This window comes from Schistocerca serialis, chromosome 6, assembly GCF_023864345.2.
Source record: "Schistocerca serialis cubense isolate TAMUIC-IGC-003099 chromosome 6, iqSchSeri2.2, whole genome shotgun sequence".
In the NCBI taxonomy this organism is placed as follows: Eukaryota; Metazoa; Arthropoda; class Insecta; order Orthoptera; family Acrididae; genus Schistocerca; species Schistocerca serialis.
Window position 1 is genome coordinate 211,272,928 of NC_064643.1, and position 17,500 is coordinate 211,290,427.

At 41.9% G+C, this 17,500-nt stretch overlaps 1 protein-coding gene across 2 annotated transcripts in view; it reads left to right on the plus strand.

The window, feature by feature from the left end:
* Window positions 1–17,500, plus strand: part of LOC126484346 (39S ribosomal protein L13, mitochondrial) — a 36,227-nt gene that overhangs the window by 16,516 nt on the left and 2,211 nt on the right. For both annotated transcript variants that reach the window (XM_050107804.1, XM_050107803.1), the window contains exon 3: window positions 11,943–12,097. In XM_050107804.1, the coding sequence (XP_049963761.1) occupies window positions 11,943–12,097 (155 nt within the window). The remainder of the gene's footprint in view (window positions 1–11,942; window positions 12,098–17,500) is intronic.

A 17,500-nucleotide genomic window follows, 5' to 3' on the forward strand; every position in this document is an offset into this window, starting at 1 on the left:
GGTGTACAAACTTTGCCTTGGAAACTGAGGAAAATCCACACAGTGGTGTGAAAACCAAGTACAGAAATTGACATGTGGCACAAAATCCACTGGGAGCACGGCATGTACCTTGTGGAGATGATATGTGTGGAGTTGCTGTTCTTGCAAAACATGCCAGCAGATGATTGAGACACGTGCAAGTCACAAACAGTGGCTTAAGTGCTTGTTGATGGGTTCTCTTCCACTTGATGAAGCACTTCCATTACTACAATGCACCGCTTTCTTGGAGCACCACAGTTCTTCTGTCGCTTGTTAAATTTCCACTTTCCTGCAGCCATTGTTCTACTTTGGCTAACATGGGATGAGATGGAGTCATACAATTTGGATTGTACTCATGGTACAGATGAGCTTATATTCCATTGCGGCAAGCTTCACCATAAATTAACAACATATCAGTGTACTCTGCGAACATTTACTCAGGCATCCTGTTACTGCAGTGCAAGTCACCTAATGTCAGCTGAAACATCACCAGGAAGCATGAAAACAAGGCAGATGGAAAAAGTGGACATTGTGTCTTAATGCCATTTGTGAATGTGGGTAGCCTATGGTAACAGGCGAACTATGTAACAAACATCTAGTGTTTGATTCAGTAGCTCTTGTTTTTCTTGTATCTTGGAAACGAACTGTTTCTGGACATGGGATTCTGTGTAAAATGAGCTACTAAGTCCCATCTTGAACATCTAGAAGTGTGTAACATGAATTGTGAAACACCCTGTATATACAGGGTGTTACAAAAAGGTACGGCCAAACTTTCAGGAAACATTCTTCACACACAAAGAAAGAAAAGATGTTATGTGGGCATGTGTCTGAAAACGCTTAATTTCCATGTTGGAGCTCATTTTAGTTTGTTCTTCCACCTACACTCAATGGAGCACGTTATCATGATTTCATACGGGATACTCTACCTGTGCTGCTAGAACATGTGCCTTTACAAGTACGACACAACATGTGGTTCATGCACAATGGAGCTCCTGCACATTTCAGTCGAAGTGTTCGTACGCTTCTCAACAACAGATTCAGTGACCGATGGATTGGTAGAGGCGGACCAATTCCATGGCCTCCATGCTCTCCTGACGTCAACCCTCTTGACTTTCATTTATGGGGGCATTTGAAAGCTCTTGTCTACGCAACCCCGGTACCAAATGTAGAGACTCTTCATGCTCGTATTATGGCCGGCTGTGATACAATACGCCATTCTCCAGGGCTACATCAGTGCATCAGGGATTCCATGCGATGGAGGGTGGATGCATGTATCCTTGCTAACGGAGGACATTTTGAACATTTCCTGTAACAAAGTGTTTGAAGTCACACTGGTACGTTCTCTTGCTGTGTGTTTCCATTCCATGATTAATATGATTTGAAGAGAAGTAATAAAATGAGCTCTAACATGGAAAGTAAGCGTTTCCGGACACATGTCCACATAACATATTTTCTTTCTTTGTGTGTGAGGAATGTTTCCTGAAAGTTTGGCTGTACCTTTTTGTTACACCCTGTATATGAATGAGTAAATGGATAACATTAGAAACTCCATGACGCTAATCACAGACAGTGCAGGTGTCTGCAGGAAGGAAAAAATGCCAGTAGACTATAGTAAGTTACAGGAATACCTGCAGGTATTCCTGCAGATGATTGATGATTTTTACAGGGTGGCAGTTGACCCTGAACGTAAATGAAAATAACATGTTCAGCCTAAATAAGCAAAGAAATACAACTGTTGGTGACAAATCACTGAAAATTGTAACTGCTGTAAAGTATCTAGGAGTAACCTAAAATGGAATGACCACATCAGATTAATTTTAGGAAAAGCATACGCTTGGCTGAGATTGTTTGGAAGAACCTTGAGGAAATGTAATCCATCCAAAAATGTGGTGGTTTACAACACACACTTCTCTAATTGATTACCGAGTATTGCTCACCAGTCTGGGACCCTTACCAAGTTTTATTAATAGGAAGTGGGGGGGGGGGGGAGAGAGAGAGGGAGAGAGAGAGAGAGAGAGAGAGAGAGAGCGCATATATCCACGAAGAGTGGTGTCTTTTGTCACGGTATTGTATAGTTTGGATGAGAATGTTATAGAAGCGCTCAATGACCTCTATTGATAGATGTTACAGGAGAAACTTAATGCACCATAAAGTCATTTACTGTTGAAATTTCAAGACCATATGTTCTGGGAAAAGTTGTGTTACACATTACTTTCTCCCACTTGCAGCTTGCAAAACGACCACAGTGATAAAATCAGAGATGGAGGTTTACTGACAATCATTCATTGGATTGCAGAGTATTGTATTCTTCCCTCTTGGAGATGCTAATAGCGTGACATGCTCTACAAGCACCTACTTTCTCGCTGAATTGTAATAAACCTCTTTCTTAAAGAAGACAGTTAACTTTCGAACCCCTCCTGCCTCGAATGTCTTGTTGACGTCCAGCTAAATGTGCAACCTGTGGTAGGGATGCGCACTAGGGTGATTGTCCGCTTCCTTCTCTGCACTGTATCAACTGCAATGTCGATGATGCTGCCGCCTCTCGAGATTGTCCCGTGTATCTAGATGAGCAAACTGTCCAGGAGATCGGGGTAATGGAAAAAGTTCCTTATATGGTCACTCACTAGTTATTGGCTAGTCACAAACCTTGCATTCTTCCATTTGCGCTTACAGTACTGTTCTTGCTATGTATTGCTCCATGAAGGGCACAGCCAAGCAGACGTGTGACCTCAAATTCAGCTCCGAGGTTGCGAAATCGTTCAGTGTCACGGTAGCATTGCCATCCCCTCGTCCAGCTGTGCAACAAGCCTTCAAACTCTCGTCTCACGGTGTGAAGTCACCAGCTACACAACTGGCAGGCCAGGAAGGACAGAAGGAATACTCCCGTGAAGACTTCCTGCCTCCCTCCAGCCAACCAACACGTGAGTCTTCCTCTGCTAACCAGAAAGGCTCAGTGAAGTCCAACAAAGGCAAACGGTCTTCTCCTTCATAGACTCAAAGCTCCTCTTCGGTGGTGTCGCCATGTGATACCTTTGCCTGGCTGGCCTCCACGTCACCAGTGCACACCACCGACCATTTTTCTGCGTTGGACTCTGCAGGCCAACTGCACAAGAAAGCCGATGCTTTTGTGGACCTCATGGAGCAGGATCCTCCTGCCTCTGTGCCCTGTAGCAGTGAGTCTTTGCCAGCTGGCTCTTGTCAGCTGCCGAGGTGACACCCCTTCATTTTTTCCACATCATGACTCTCCTCCAATATAACGTTTGTGGCCTTCGATCCAACAAATAGGATTTATGGTTGGTTTTAGAATCACAGTGTCCGTTTGTACTGTACCTTCAGGAAACAAAATTGTGTCCTCATGAACAAATTGGGCTTTTCCATTTCTTCCCGAACCATTTTGACCTTCCCCCTCGAGGTCGGCATTCCATCTCGTGGGGGAGTCATGCTGCTCATACGGAATTACGTTCATAGTCAACCCACCTTCCTGACTACTCGTCTTGAAGCTGTTGCAGTTTGCCTTTTCCTTCCCCACTTGACCTTTTCCCAATGTACCATTTGTATCTCCCCGTCATTTGATGTCACCAGGGTAGACTTCCTCCAGCTTACTAGGCAGCTACCTCCCCCATTTCTGCTGCTCATTGACTTTAATGTGCACCATCCCCTTTGGGGTTCTACCAGAACCTGTCAGAACCTCTTGGTTGACTTCTTAATCAACTTAACCTGCTCTGCCTTAACATAGGAGCACTCACTTTCCTTTCCAACTCTTTGTACACCAATTTCCATTTGGACGTATCCTGCACTGCCCACCTTGCCCATCGTCTTGAGTGTTCCGTTCTTTCTGACACCTTCTCAAGTGACCATTTCCCGTGTGCTATCCCTTTGTTGACTCCTACCCCACCTGTGTCCACACCCAAATGTCAGCTTACTAAGGCCGACTGGCAGTTTCACTCCTCTCCAGTTGTGATGACCAGGTGCAATATCAAACAAACATTATCCTTACCGCTGCAGGACATTCTGTTCCTTGCACTTCCTCTTTACCACTCCGTATCCCATCGCTCGGCGGACTGAGGCATGCCGTGACGCAATTCGTGCACGGAGATGTGCTCTGTACATTTTTAACCGTCATCCTACAATGACAAACTGCTTTCATTATAAAAAGGTGGGTGCACCATGTCATCGTGTTCTTCGGGATAGCAAAAAAGTTAGCTGGATTTCATTCACTAGTTCTTTTAACAGTTCCACCCCCTCCTCTGTCATGTGGGCCAAGCTCTGACGGCTCACTGGGACCAAGCTCAATTCCCCGATTTCTGGCCTGACAGTAGCAAACGATGTCATTGTGGACCCTATTGCTATCCCCAACACCTTGGGCTGCCATGAAACATCCTGGCAGATTAAAACTGTGTGCCGGACCGAGACTCGAACTCGGGACCTTTGCCTTTCGCGGGCAAGTGCTCTACCAACTGAGCTACCGAAGCACGACTCACGCCCCGTCCTCACAGCTTTACTTCTGCCAGTAGGTAGGAGGCGAGGTACTGGCAGAAGTAAAGCTGTGAGGACGGGGCGTGAGTCGTGCTTGGGTAGCTCAGTTGGTAGAGCACTTGCCCGCGAACGGCAAAAGTCCCGAGTTCGAGTCTCGGTCCAGCACACAGTTTTTATCTGCCAGGAAGTTTCATATCAGCGCATACTCCGCTGCAGAGTGAAAATCTCATTCTGGACCTTGGGCTGCCATTTTGCGGAAATTTTAAGCTCTTCCCTTTATCACCTTGCCTTCCTCCATCGGAAATAAGTGGAGGAGGCTCAGCCGATACCCTTCTTTTCTCAGAATCACGGGTGCTACGATGCTGCCTGTACTATGAGGGAGCTAGATTGTGCTCTCACTTCATCCTGATCCTCTGCCCCAGGGCCAGATGCTGTTCACATTCAGATGTTGCAGCACCTTTCTCTGGTGGGTGAGCACTTTCTCCTTAACACATACAACTGCATCTGGGCAGAGGACACGTTTCCCAGATGCTGGCATGAAGCCACTGTCATACCCATACCTAAGCCCGGTAAGGACAAACAACTTCTCTCTAGCTACTGCCCCATTTCTCTTACCAACTGTGTTTGCAAGGTGATGAAATGTATGATTCGTACCTGGCTGGTATGGTGGCTTGATTCTCGCAATTTACCAACAACATTGTAAAGTGTGGCTTCAAGCGCACCATTCTGCAGTTGACCATCTCGTCAGTTTTTCCACCCATATCATGAATGGTTTTTTGCGGATATCCCAGACTGTGGCTGTGTTTTCTGATTTGAAGAAAGCCTACAAGACCTGTTGGAGGATTAGTATCCTCTGTACTCTCTACATTTGGGACTTCCATGGCTACCTGCCTTGAGGAATTTTTAAAAGACTGCATTTTCAAGGTCAATGTGGGTTCTGCCTTGTTGGACACCAGACAAAACGCTGTACTTCAGGGTTCCATGCTGAGCGTCATCCTCTCTGCTATCACCATTAACCATATAATGGCCTGTCTCCTGCTGGGCACCTCTGGCTCCCTTTTTGTTGATAATTTAGCCCTCTATTGCAGTTCTCCATGGACCTGTCTTATTGAGCAGTGTCTTCAGTGATGACTCGATTGTCTTTACTCATGGAGCATTGACAGTGGTTTTCGTTTTTCCACTGACAAAATCATTTGTTTTTTGGGAGCGCAATTGGTTTCTTCCACCATCTTCACATCTTGAGCCTGTTGCTCTTCCGTTCATTGAAACTATGAGATTCCTGGGACTCGTGCTTGATAGGAAACTCTCTCAGTCCTTCCACATGTCTTACCTGGCAGCCACTGTACACGTCCCTCAGTGTTCTAAGTGTCCTCAATGGTACTTCCTGGGGTGCAGATCGAACTACCCACCTCCATCTGTTCTGGTCCCTTGTCTGTTCGAAACTAGGCTATGGGTGCTTTGTTTATGCATCTGCATGTCTGTCCCTCTTAAGCCATCTATGCCTCCTCCTTTGATGGCTCCTCTGATTGCCAGTATGGGGCACGTCCCTCTTCTGTGTTACTTCCTGGAGTTCGCTTTCGGCTCTTGCTCCAGCAGCTTAACTTCACGCTACCTGCAACTTTCCTGGTGGGTGTGAACCCTGCACCACCTAGTCTTTGTGTGGCGGCCCGTGTTCACCTTGGCCTTCACTCACCTTTTAAGGACTCGCTCTGTCACCTTTGGTTTCACGATCTTCACATGGAACTTTGCTGTAGTACCTTCATGTACACTGATGGCTCTTGGACTGACCATGGTGTCGGGTGTGGCTTCATCATTGGCACTGACTTTTTTCAGTATCAGCTTCTGGCACACGGCTCAGTATTTACAGCAGAGCTCTTTGCCCCGTATCAGGCCACGGATTACATCCGGCGACACAGGCTTTTCAGTTGTGTCCTCTGCTCAGAATCTCTCAGCGCCCTTCAAAGCCTCTGTACACTGCCCAATCCTTAGTGCAACGTGTCCAGGAAAATTGTCACTTGTTCACTCGTGATGGAGCCACAGTGATGTTTATCTGAGTTTCTGGTCATGTTAGTCTGCCAGGAAACAAGGCTGCCGACACTGCTGCCGAGGCTGCAGTCTCGTTCCTCAGCCCACTAGTTCCTATTATCCCTCCGATGATATCTGTGTTGCCGTCTGTCAGGAGGTGGTGTCATCTTGGCATCGCTGTTGGTCCTCCATTCATGGGAATAAGGTCCAGGTTGAAACTTCCTGGCAGATTAAAACTGTGTGCCAGACCGAGACTCGAACTCGGGACCTTTGCCTTTCGCGGGCAAGTGCTCTACCAACTGAACTACCCAAGCACGACTCAAGCCCCGTCCTCACAGCTTCACTTCTGCCAGTACCTCGTCTCCTACCTTCCAAACTTTACAGAAGCTCTCCTGGTTCGCAGGAGAGCTTCTGTAAAGTTTGGAAGGTAGGAGACGAGGTACTGGCAGAAGTGAAGCTGTGAGGACGGGACGTGAGTCGTGCTTGGGTAGCTCAGTTGGTAGAGCACTTGTCCGCGAAAGGCAAAGGTCCCGAGTTCGAGTCTCGGTCCGGCACACAGTTTTAATCTGCCAGGAAGTTTCATATCAGCGCACACTCCGCTGTAGAGTGAATATTTCATTCTAGAAGGTCCAGGTTATTAATCCTCTCGCAATGACTTGGATGTGACCTCCTCTTGGCCTTGCCACTGTGAGGAGATCATTTTAATTAGGTTGCATATTGAACACTGCCTTTTTAGCCATCGCCATTTGTTAAGTGGTGCTCCCCCACCACTTTGTGCACATTGCACCCAGCTTTTAACCGTCCACCATTTCCTGAAGGAATGCCCATTTTTTAACTGTTTACATTCCTGCTTGGGTTTGTCATCTTGAGTTATCGGTCATTTTAGCAAATTACGTGTGGGCTGTCAACTGTGTTTTACTTTTTATCCATTGTAGCAATATGGTGAAGGCCATTTAATTTTTATTTCTGGACCTCTGTTTCTCTATGGTGTATTTTATAGACCTTTCTGGACGTCCCTGTTTTTAGCTGTCTTCTCCTTCATCGATTGGCATTGACGTGTGGTCATTTTTAACTCCTCTCTGTCTTCATGCTCTATACTTTTGATGTGGGCGCATATGACCCTAGTTGTTTTTGCACCCGAAAAAAAATCACTTTCATTGGTTGATGCTCAACAAGAAGTTGTTAATGTCTACATTACTTTTTTGTATGGATTTGTCATTTGCAAATAGAAATGGCCTTAAGAGGGTTTCTTGGATAGATACATGTTTCATAAATTCTGTTACTCAATTCAAGTGGAAGCCAGAATAATTCTTTCAAAATGGTATGGCCAAAATTGTACTCGTATTGAGCAATTTGAGCTTATTCTCTGTTTTTAAAGACCTTGTTGTTAACACTTAATGTTCTTGGACAAGATTTTCTGATTTGTTTTAAAGAAATTTAGTCATGATTAAGCCCCCCCATCCAGGCAGTTAAAGTTTCTCTGTCCAAAATGAGGTGTGTCCATGACAGAAGTTCTGCAGTCTGCAAATCTCATGTGAAATCCAAAAACAAACAATTTTCTTAATCTATAGGGTATTGTGCGCATAATAATAGCACACTTTTTAGAAATTTGACAAAATAAAATGTCAGAATTTGGAACAAAGATGTAGTTTTGTTGTGTTTTTTCTCTCTTTTGCATTAACTAAAAAATAAATTAAAATAAAAAATAGCTCATCACTGCTTGTGGATATGCCTGAGGAATAATTCAGCCAAATTTCAGAAAGCTATCTTATTAGTGTGTCTGCAATCCATTCTATCAGCTTGAGATACAGTTTATTTCAAGCTGACAGAATGGACTGCACACACACTAATGAAGACAGCGTTGTGAAATTTGGCTGAATTACTCCTTAGGCATGTCCACAAGTAGTAATAGGCTATTTTATTAAAATTTTAATTTATTCATTAGTTATTACAAGAAAATGCCCAAAAAACACAACGAAACATCTTTATTTCAACATCCATTGTTTTAGTATTTTGTCAAATTACAAAGAACTGTGCAGTACCCTATAGATTAAGAAAATTGATTGTTTTTTTAATTTTTTTATTTCAGAATGGATTTGCAGATCACAGGACTTCCATCACGGACATGCGTCGCTCTGGATAGAGCAACTGTAACTCCTCAGATAGGGAGCTTAATGATGGAGGGAAACATTCCATGAGGGAAAAATATATTTGAATATCCATCGCCATTTGTTAAGTGGTGCTCCCCCACCACTTTGTGCACATTGCACCCAACTTTTAACTGTCCCCATTTCCTGAAGGAATGCCCATTCCACATCAAACGTTCCCTTCCCTACAGCCTAGGTCTTCGTGGCAAACGAATCTGCTCCAGTCCGGAATCCCTGAACCATTACACCAACAACCTGACAACAGCTTTCGCATCCCGCAACTACCCTCCCGACCTGGTACAGAAGCAAATAACCAGAGCCACTTCCTCATCCCCTCAAACCCAGAATCCCCCACAGAACCACAAAAGTGCCCCACTTGTGACAGGATACTTTCCGGGACTGGACCAGACTCTGAATGTGGCTCTCCAACAGGGATACGACTTCCTCAAATCCTGCCCTGAAATGAGATCCATCCTTCATGAAATCCTCCCCACTCCACCAAGAGTGTCTTTCCGCCGTCCACCTAACCTTCGTAACCTGTTAGTTCATCCCTATGAAATCCCCAAACCACCCTCCCTACCCTCTGGCTCCTATCCTTGTAACCGCCCCCGGTGTAAAACCTGTCCCATGCACCCTCCTACCACCACCTACTCCAGTCCTGTAACCCGGAAGGTGTACACGATCAAAGGCAGAGCCACATGTGAAAGCACCCACGTGATTTACCAACTGACCTGCCTACACTGTGATGCATTCTATGTGGGAATGACCAGCAACAAACTGTCCATTCACGTGAATGGACACAGGCAGACAGTGTTTGTTGGTAATGAGGATCACCCTGTGGGTAAACATGCCTTGGTGCACGGCCAGCACATCTTGGCACAGTGTTACACCGTCCGGGTTATCTGGATACTTCCCACCAACACCAACCTATCCGAACTCCGGAGATGGGAACTTGCTCTTCAATATATCCTCTCTTCCTGTTACCCACCAGGCCTCAATCTCCGCTAATTTCAAGTTGCCGCCACTCATACCTGTCATACAACAACATCTTTGCCTCTGCACTTCCGCCTCGACTGACCTCTCTGTCCAAACTCTTTGTCTTTAAATATGTCTGCTTGTGTCTGTATATGTGTGGATGGATATGTGTGTGTGTGTGCGTGTGCGCGAGTGCATACCTGTCCTCTTTTCCCCCTAAGGTAAGTCTTTCCGCTCCCGGGATTGGAATGACTCCTTACCCTCTCCCTTAAAACCCACTTCCTTTCGTCTTTCCCTCTCCTTCCCTCTTTCCTGATGAGGCAACAGTTTGTTGCGAAGTCTTGTATTTTGTGTGTGTGTTTGTGTGTCTTTCGACCTGCCAGTGCTTTCGTTTGGTAAGTCACATCATCTTTGTTTTTTGATAAATTTTTCCCACGTGGAATGTTTCCCTTGATTGCTTCATTAGTTTTTTCCAAAAAAGATCACTTATATTATAGGCTGACTGAGGAGAACAGTCGCATTTACACTTGAAACTTCCTGGCATGCAGAGTAAAAATTTAGTTCTGGATATTTACTCTTGATTGGGAAGTTATTGATTTTACCTAAATATTAGGAACAATTCAGAATTTTTAGGGATTCTTGTGTACCGCAAAGTTTGAATGTAGTAAAGTTTCCAGCAAATCTACATCACAAATTGGCTTCTGTTAATACTTAAATGTGTGTGCTTATTGCTGTTCCATGGCCAAGAGAGCCACACTAATTAATGCACCCCAGGTAGCAAGAATACATTAGCTTCATTTATACTCAAAAACCAAATACAATAAAACAAGTCATTTGGACTTGCATGTGCACCACTAAGTTCTGATGCATCTATAGTCACTGATATTGTATTGTGAGAGGTCTTACAAAGGCGGTGTTGGTGTGACCGTATTTGTGGATAGTAGTATGGCTTGAGGATGGTCATGGAGAAGGTCCTAGTGAGGCGGAAGCTTGTAGCCGATCGGAGGCAGCACGGCTGCTGCGGACAGTCTGCAGGGGTGGCTCCCTTGGGCAGGCCGTGGACATGTTTGGCATAACCCGAGAGTGATGTGATTTGCACGCTTATGGGCCACAGGTGCGACTGGCTTTGGGTCCAGTGTGGAAAACTCAGATGAAAAATGGAGAGTGAAGACTTGGACATTTTGTGGAGTGACCCCAGATGCGAATCGGTTCTGATCGGCCGGGTGGCATCCTTTATAGCCACCCAGCGGAAGAGTTCTGCCACAATGATCAGTGGGCATATGACCTTTGGATGGATGATTGGTGTCCACAGTGGCAACACTAATTGCAGCAACTATCACACTGTTAGTAGTGAAGCTGGCTCCCTGTGTTACCATGGTGGCTGCAGGAGGTGCGGTTGACAACATTGTGGTGTGCTTATGTTGTTATTGAATTGTTTGCCTGCATCTCCCGCATGATGTCACCGGTGGCCTGAAGAGGCAGCAGGCCACAATGAAACACCTGTCTTGCTTAACATAGGATCCCAGGCAGACATCAATGAACTGCAATGATTAGGTTAGCAATTTATTATGAAACTGTTTTGGAACCAAAACCTGCCACCTTATGACGAATGAAATGAGGTGGAAAAAGTTATGTAAATTGAAGAGATGATTTTTTTACCAGAAGCGGACAATTTACCTGAACTCTATAGAACCAAAAGCTGCTTTGGTACAAGAACTTAATTAATGTAAAAATTTTAAGTTACGAAATAAAATTTTAATTAAATCCATTTCTGATCATGACAGAAACATTGAGTCAAATGAGAGCTTTAAAGCAACAGAATGTATCCACAAGCTGCAGTTGTATTCTAAATGTGAAATGGATTGAAGCTCTAGTTACCATGATCTCACGTTTCATGATTCTCATTTTTTAAAAGAAATTTAGTGTGACAGTAATATGTCAGTGTAGGAATTGAAGAGGGAGGATGGAAGAGGAAAAGAGGCTTATGTAGACTATGTACGTAAGAATAAGTCCTCAGTTTGCTTCACATAAATAATTATATCAGGGATACTATGCTATTATAATTTACAGTAACAAACTCTATATTTGTATCTTCCTACCTGCGAAAAGAGGGAAAAGGAGTGGGCAGGTTGTGATGTTTACCCACTACACCCTCATTTGGTCAGTTTTATTATTAATAATTGTTCTGTATATAATTACAGTTTTGTTGGAACTTTTAAAGTTGATATGTACATAAATTAGATTGCACCTTCCACAAACTTTTCATTGGAACAGAATTTATGCTTATGTCTTCCCTTTCAGATGACTGTGGTGATCATGTTGTTGTTATAAACAGCAAAGATATTGCACTGCCAGGAAATGAGTGGCAGAAGAGAGCTTATTTTCATCATACAGGGTATCCAGGTGGAGCTTCATGGACACTGGCATGGGAACTTCATAACAAGGATCCAACAATGGTAATTAACTATGTGCTTTGTTTTTAGTTGATACATAATTGAAATTATGGGACTGGAAGAATGTGGCCTATAGCTCTTCACGGTCCCTTTTGTTACTTTCTTGAATGCGGAAAGAAGGTTTCCGGGTTTTTCATCGGCATTTACAAACATAAAGTACAGAAGTTTACAAGTGTAAGACTGTCATCTGTGCACTAGTTTCGAATGTTTTGACATTAAAGTTGTCTACTTGTGTGTTATTATCCAGAAGTATGACACTTTGCATTATGTACCAGTTTTTGTGATGTGAAAAGTTACTTAGTTTTAGAATCCAAAGGTTGATGCCTGGGTCAGTGGTGCTTTTAGGATAGTTTCTGTCTCTTATTGTGGCTTGCACTTTAGCCTTTGGCAGTGCTTCAGGGACTGAGAAAATTAGAGGTGTGTTGTGATTTGGATTGTAGGTTGCATTGGTTGTCATCTTACAATTAGCTGGCTGAACTGCTTCTCAGATCAGAGGAAGGCAGTGACATACCAGCTATTATAGGACAAAAGAACAAATTGCTTGATCGTTAATGAAGAGGCATACATTTTTTAAAAAAAATTTTTTAACACCCAGGGTAGAAAATGGAATTATGCTTCAATGAAGAGGCAGTAGGTACATACAAAAATGAAAGGTAACAAATGTTGGCTTTCAAAATCATGCTCTCCTTTATCCAGCAAAAAAGATGGGAATATACAAGTAAGTGTGACTACTGAGGGATTAAGGAGGGTAGCTCCCTAGGATCAAGAACATGGGGTCAGTGTTAAGATGAGAGAAAGTAAACAGAATATTGTAAACAGTGTTTTGAAAAGAGTAACATTTTTATTATTTTTATTATTAGATTGCAAAGCCAGACTAAAAAAAAAAGTTAAGTTTATAAAACCGAACTGATCTTTAAAATCCCTGAAAATCACAATCCAGACTTTCTTCTTCTTCCTCTTCCTTTTCCTCGCCAGTGTTGTCCTCTTCATATATGAGATGGTCTTCAGTGCCATCTAGAGCATTGCTTATGCTGCACTTCTTGAAAGATTTAACAACAATGTCTTCTCTCACTCTGGGCCATGACTGTTTTATCCACTGACACACTTGATTGATTGTAGGTCGTTTTAAAGCTCCCATCAGAGTGAATTCATCACCCATTTGTTCCATTCCTCTCTCATATACACTTTAAATGATTTATTTATCGAGACATCAAGAGGTTGCAGTTGTGAAGTAAGTCCTCCCGGAATAACAGCAAGATCTATATTTCTCTGTTTCAGTTTCTCTTTTACAGGTTTTTTTCAAATGACTACTAAACGGATCTAGCAGAAGAAGAGAACTCTTCTTCAGTGAAGCACCTTCCCTTCTTTCCCACACTCTGTTAATCCATACCTTCATAACAGTCTCGTCCATCCAACCCTTGTCATGTATGTGAATGACGACACTTGGCAGTATTTCAGAAGGTTTTGTCATTGCTTTGCGCTTGAAAATGAACATTGGATTAAGTTTAGTGCCATCAGCACAACATGAAATGACAACAGTGTAGTGCATTTTTTCATGTCCACTTGTTTTTATAGGTACAGTTTTAGCATCTTTCATGAGAACAGTTATGTTACTCAACACATCAAATGTCAAATGAGTTGCATCCATATTAGCGATTCAGTTTAGTTCCACACTGATTTTGTTTCGATGTTGAATAATAAAGCGATGGAAAGATAATATTTTCTCTTCATACTCTTGTGGCATTTTCTGAGATATTTTAATTTTGGTTTGCATGCTCCGTCCATGGCAATCAAAAAACTATAGCACCAACCAATCTCACCCTTAAAGTCTGTTATGTTCCACTGTAGTGCTGTTTTGAATAATTTTGAATCCATTTCAGTACTTCATCTTCTAGTTTTAGCCATTTTGCATTCAGTCCTCTATTAGTTAGTTATGTGTCCCCTTGATCAATCTCACGGTAACCATTATGATGTGGAACGTGGTGAGTACAGAAGAAATGCACAAATGAAAGAAGGGTTCTTCTTCTTCTTCTTCTTCTTCTCCTCCTCCTCCTCCTCCTCCTCCTCCTCCTCCTCCTCCTCCTCATTCGTTTTTTTTTAAAACGGAGCCCTTAAATGGCACAAAATACATGTATTATACCTATAGATTTATTTAGTCCTATTCAAGAATTCATCTATGGTACAGAAGGAGTTGTCAAGGAAGTATGTGATTTCAATTTATTTTTAAAACTGTTACTGCTGGCTACCAGACATTTTATTTCATCTGGTAATTTATCGAAAAGTTTTACAGCAGCATATTTTACTCTTTTCTGTGCCAAAGATAGGTTAAGTAGAGGATAGTGTAAGTCTTTCTTTCTTCTGGTGCTATAATCATGAATGTCGCTGTTGTTTTTAAACTGATCCAAGTTGTTGAGAACAAAATTTCGTTATTGAGTAAATGCACTTTGAGGCTGTTGTAAGAATTCCTAACCTTTTAAAGAGATGCCTACAAGACGTGCGACTATGAGCCCCACACATTATTCTAACCACTTTCTTTTGAGCAGTGAATACTTTTTGCCCAAATGTTGAGTTACCCCAAAATATTATTCCGTATGACTTCAGAGAATGAAAGTATGCAAAGTAAGTTAGCTTGCTAATTTCTATACCCTCAAAATTAGCAGTTATTCTGATGGCAAAATTTGCTGAACAAAGTCACTTCAGGAGGCCCAAAATATGAATTTTCCATTTAAGATTATCATCTATATGTACACCCAAAAACTCGGTATTCTCTATCCTGGCTACTGACTTCTGTTGATATATTTATTGAAGGAACTGTACTCCTTGCAGTAGAAAATTGGATGTACTGAGTATTTTCAAAGTTCAGAGCAAGCCCATTCGCCCCTATTTGCACATTTAGTCTTCCTCATTTTATTCAGTTCTTTTTTACTAGCCAATTGTTAACATTTTTTCCCCCTGTTGGTGGAGGGTTGAAATGCCATGCAGCTGCTTTGTTTCCATGTTCTTCTGCATATGCTGTTACTTCCAATTTATAGCCCGCATCATATGAATATCGTTTATTTTTTTTGTATTACAAAACTAGCTACTAACAAAAATATTGTACGGTTACCAATAACATAAATTACTTTCAAATCAAGTTCACTGGCACCGTAGAATGCAATGATGAATCATAGGCTAGACAGTGTTCCGGGTTTTGGTGGCTGGGTGGGAGGGAGACATGTTAGCAAGCTTGTGAATCCCTGCAAGTTATGTTAGTCGCATCGATGCACTGCTGCTGCCAGTTGAAGCCATTGTTGCCAGTTAGGTTTGCCACGGCAGTGAAAATATGACTATTTTTTAAGACTGGCAGGAATTTTAAATCAAACACAGGACTTTTTATATTAATTTCGAATGCAAGATGCACTTGAATTTTGAAGACAATTTTTCGAAGAAAAAAGTACATCTTAATAGTCCATAAAATAGGGTAATTATGGTTCTCAGAATTATTCTGTATATGGATTTGCACCTTTGCACTTGTAGGAGACATGCATTTGTAAAATAAGATAGGGTATGTGATTTAAGTGAAGTTAGTGCTTCATAAATTAATATGTAATGTCTTGCAAGGGAGTGTGTATTATAGGATTTCTTGAAAACATGATTAAGCCATTGAACCATTTGGTTGTGGTTATGGTGGCAGGTGCCAACTTTAGGATTGTCTCACAGCTGCACCACTGGGCTGCCATTATGGCATGATGGAAGCATTCACTTTAAGGTAATAAAGCGCGTATAATTCAACAATGCTGAAGCTAGGATTATGTGGATACATTTTAGAGCACGTGACGAAATACACTAGATGTCATAACATGTTGGAGCACCTTGTCACGGGCCAGTGGGGCACTAGTGTGGCATCCTGACCAGAATTGTTGCTATTGGGTCCAAAACTGTTGTATTTTGCGGTTTTGAAAGCTAACATTTGCCTTATCTCATGTTTGTGCCTGTATTCATTGCTGCCAGGTAACTCTTCCTGTTATTTCATTGCAGTTGTAGGAAACTTAATTATTAAGTGAGCAGTATTACCACAGATCTGATTAAATTACTTGTATCTTCCAATAAATTTCTTAAACATTGGATATTTGGTTATGATTTTTGGTATTTGTTGAAGGATCTGCTTTTGTTTGACTTATTCAACAATTATAACTTCCTTTTAATTTAAAGAAAGTTCAAATGAGAACTATAAATGTTATGTTCACATAATTCACTGATGGTGATTGTGATTTTGAAATATGCAATACTGAAGGAGAAAGAGTGAGTTAGAACAAAATTCAATGGCCAAAGAGTTCATAACTGCCCAAAAATTAAGCTGTTTTGTTGTGCATTGCAACAGCACTTCAGCAGGAGGATTGAGTAACACCAATAGTTTCTATTACATTTAATGTATTATACACCAGTGTTGCATACAGTGAGCTTCATATTTCCTGGTCTCGTTTCTTTCTTTTGACTGTCTGGAGGAAGATGTTTCTTTCTGCAAAGGAATGAATACCCACTGTAATCAGAAATGGTGTTAGGTTCATATACAGAGTGTCTGAGAGATGTCAGGTTGTCATGCTAACTTGGTTGCCTTATGGCAACCATCTTGTCTTCTCCAAGGTAATCAGTAGCTTCAAATGTATTTAATTCATTTCCCAAATGATTATGGGTGTGTGGGCTATTAGGTCCACAGCCTATTCAAATCAATGCCCTGCATAATTTTACCAAGGGTTATAGAGTGAGTACAGGTTCACATATTCTAAATGGTTTATTTGGAACCTGTGAGATCCATGTCAGCAATATTAAGTTAGTTACTGTGTATCACACTGGAATGGAGATTAAATATGAGGAAGATATTATAAAAATAATTTGGGACTGCAGTGTTTGCAAAGGATATTGGAATAAAACTTCAAATGGTAGTAATGCGGTGTATGAAATAGTAATAAAATACTAAATATAGCTTGATGATTATTTTTCCTTTGTAGATTCACACAAAATATATGTATATGCAGGGCGTAAAGCCTTTATACTATTAATTCTTGAGTATGTTTGTAAGGATCTCTTCTTCAATAAATTGCTATAATGGTGTCCTTCGACCTTTTGCTTAATATTGGAACAGAACTCACATTATATGCTCGCTGTCAACTGACTGTGGCTAATTCATACATCTTCCCCTACAGGGAGGTGAGAAACATGAGAAAATAGGCAGAGATGTACAGTCTACCTTATCTATAATTTACTATTATCACAGGCCATTATTTGCTGAATTACTACATTGACCTTTTATTAAATACTTTACAAATGTACAAGAATGTGCTGAAAGTAATGCCTCCATTTTCTTTTTAAACTCTTAAAGCTTTTTAAATAATACAAATTTTATTAATGTTGTAAATCTTTATTCTT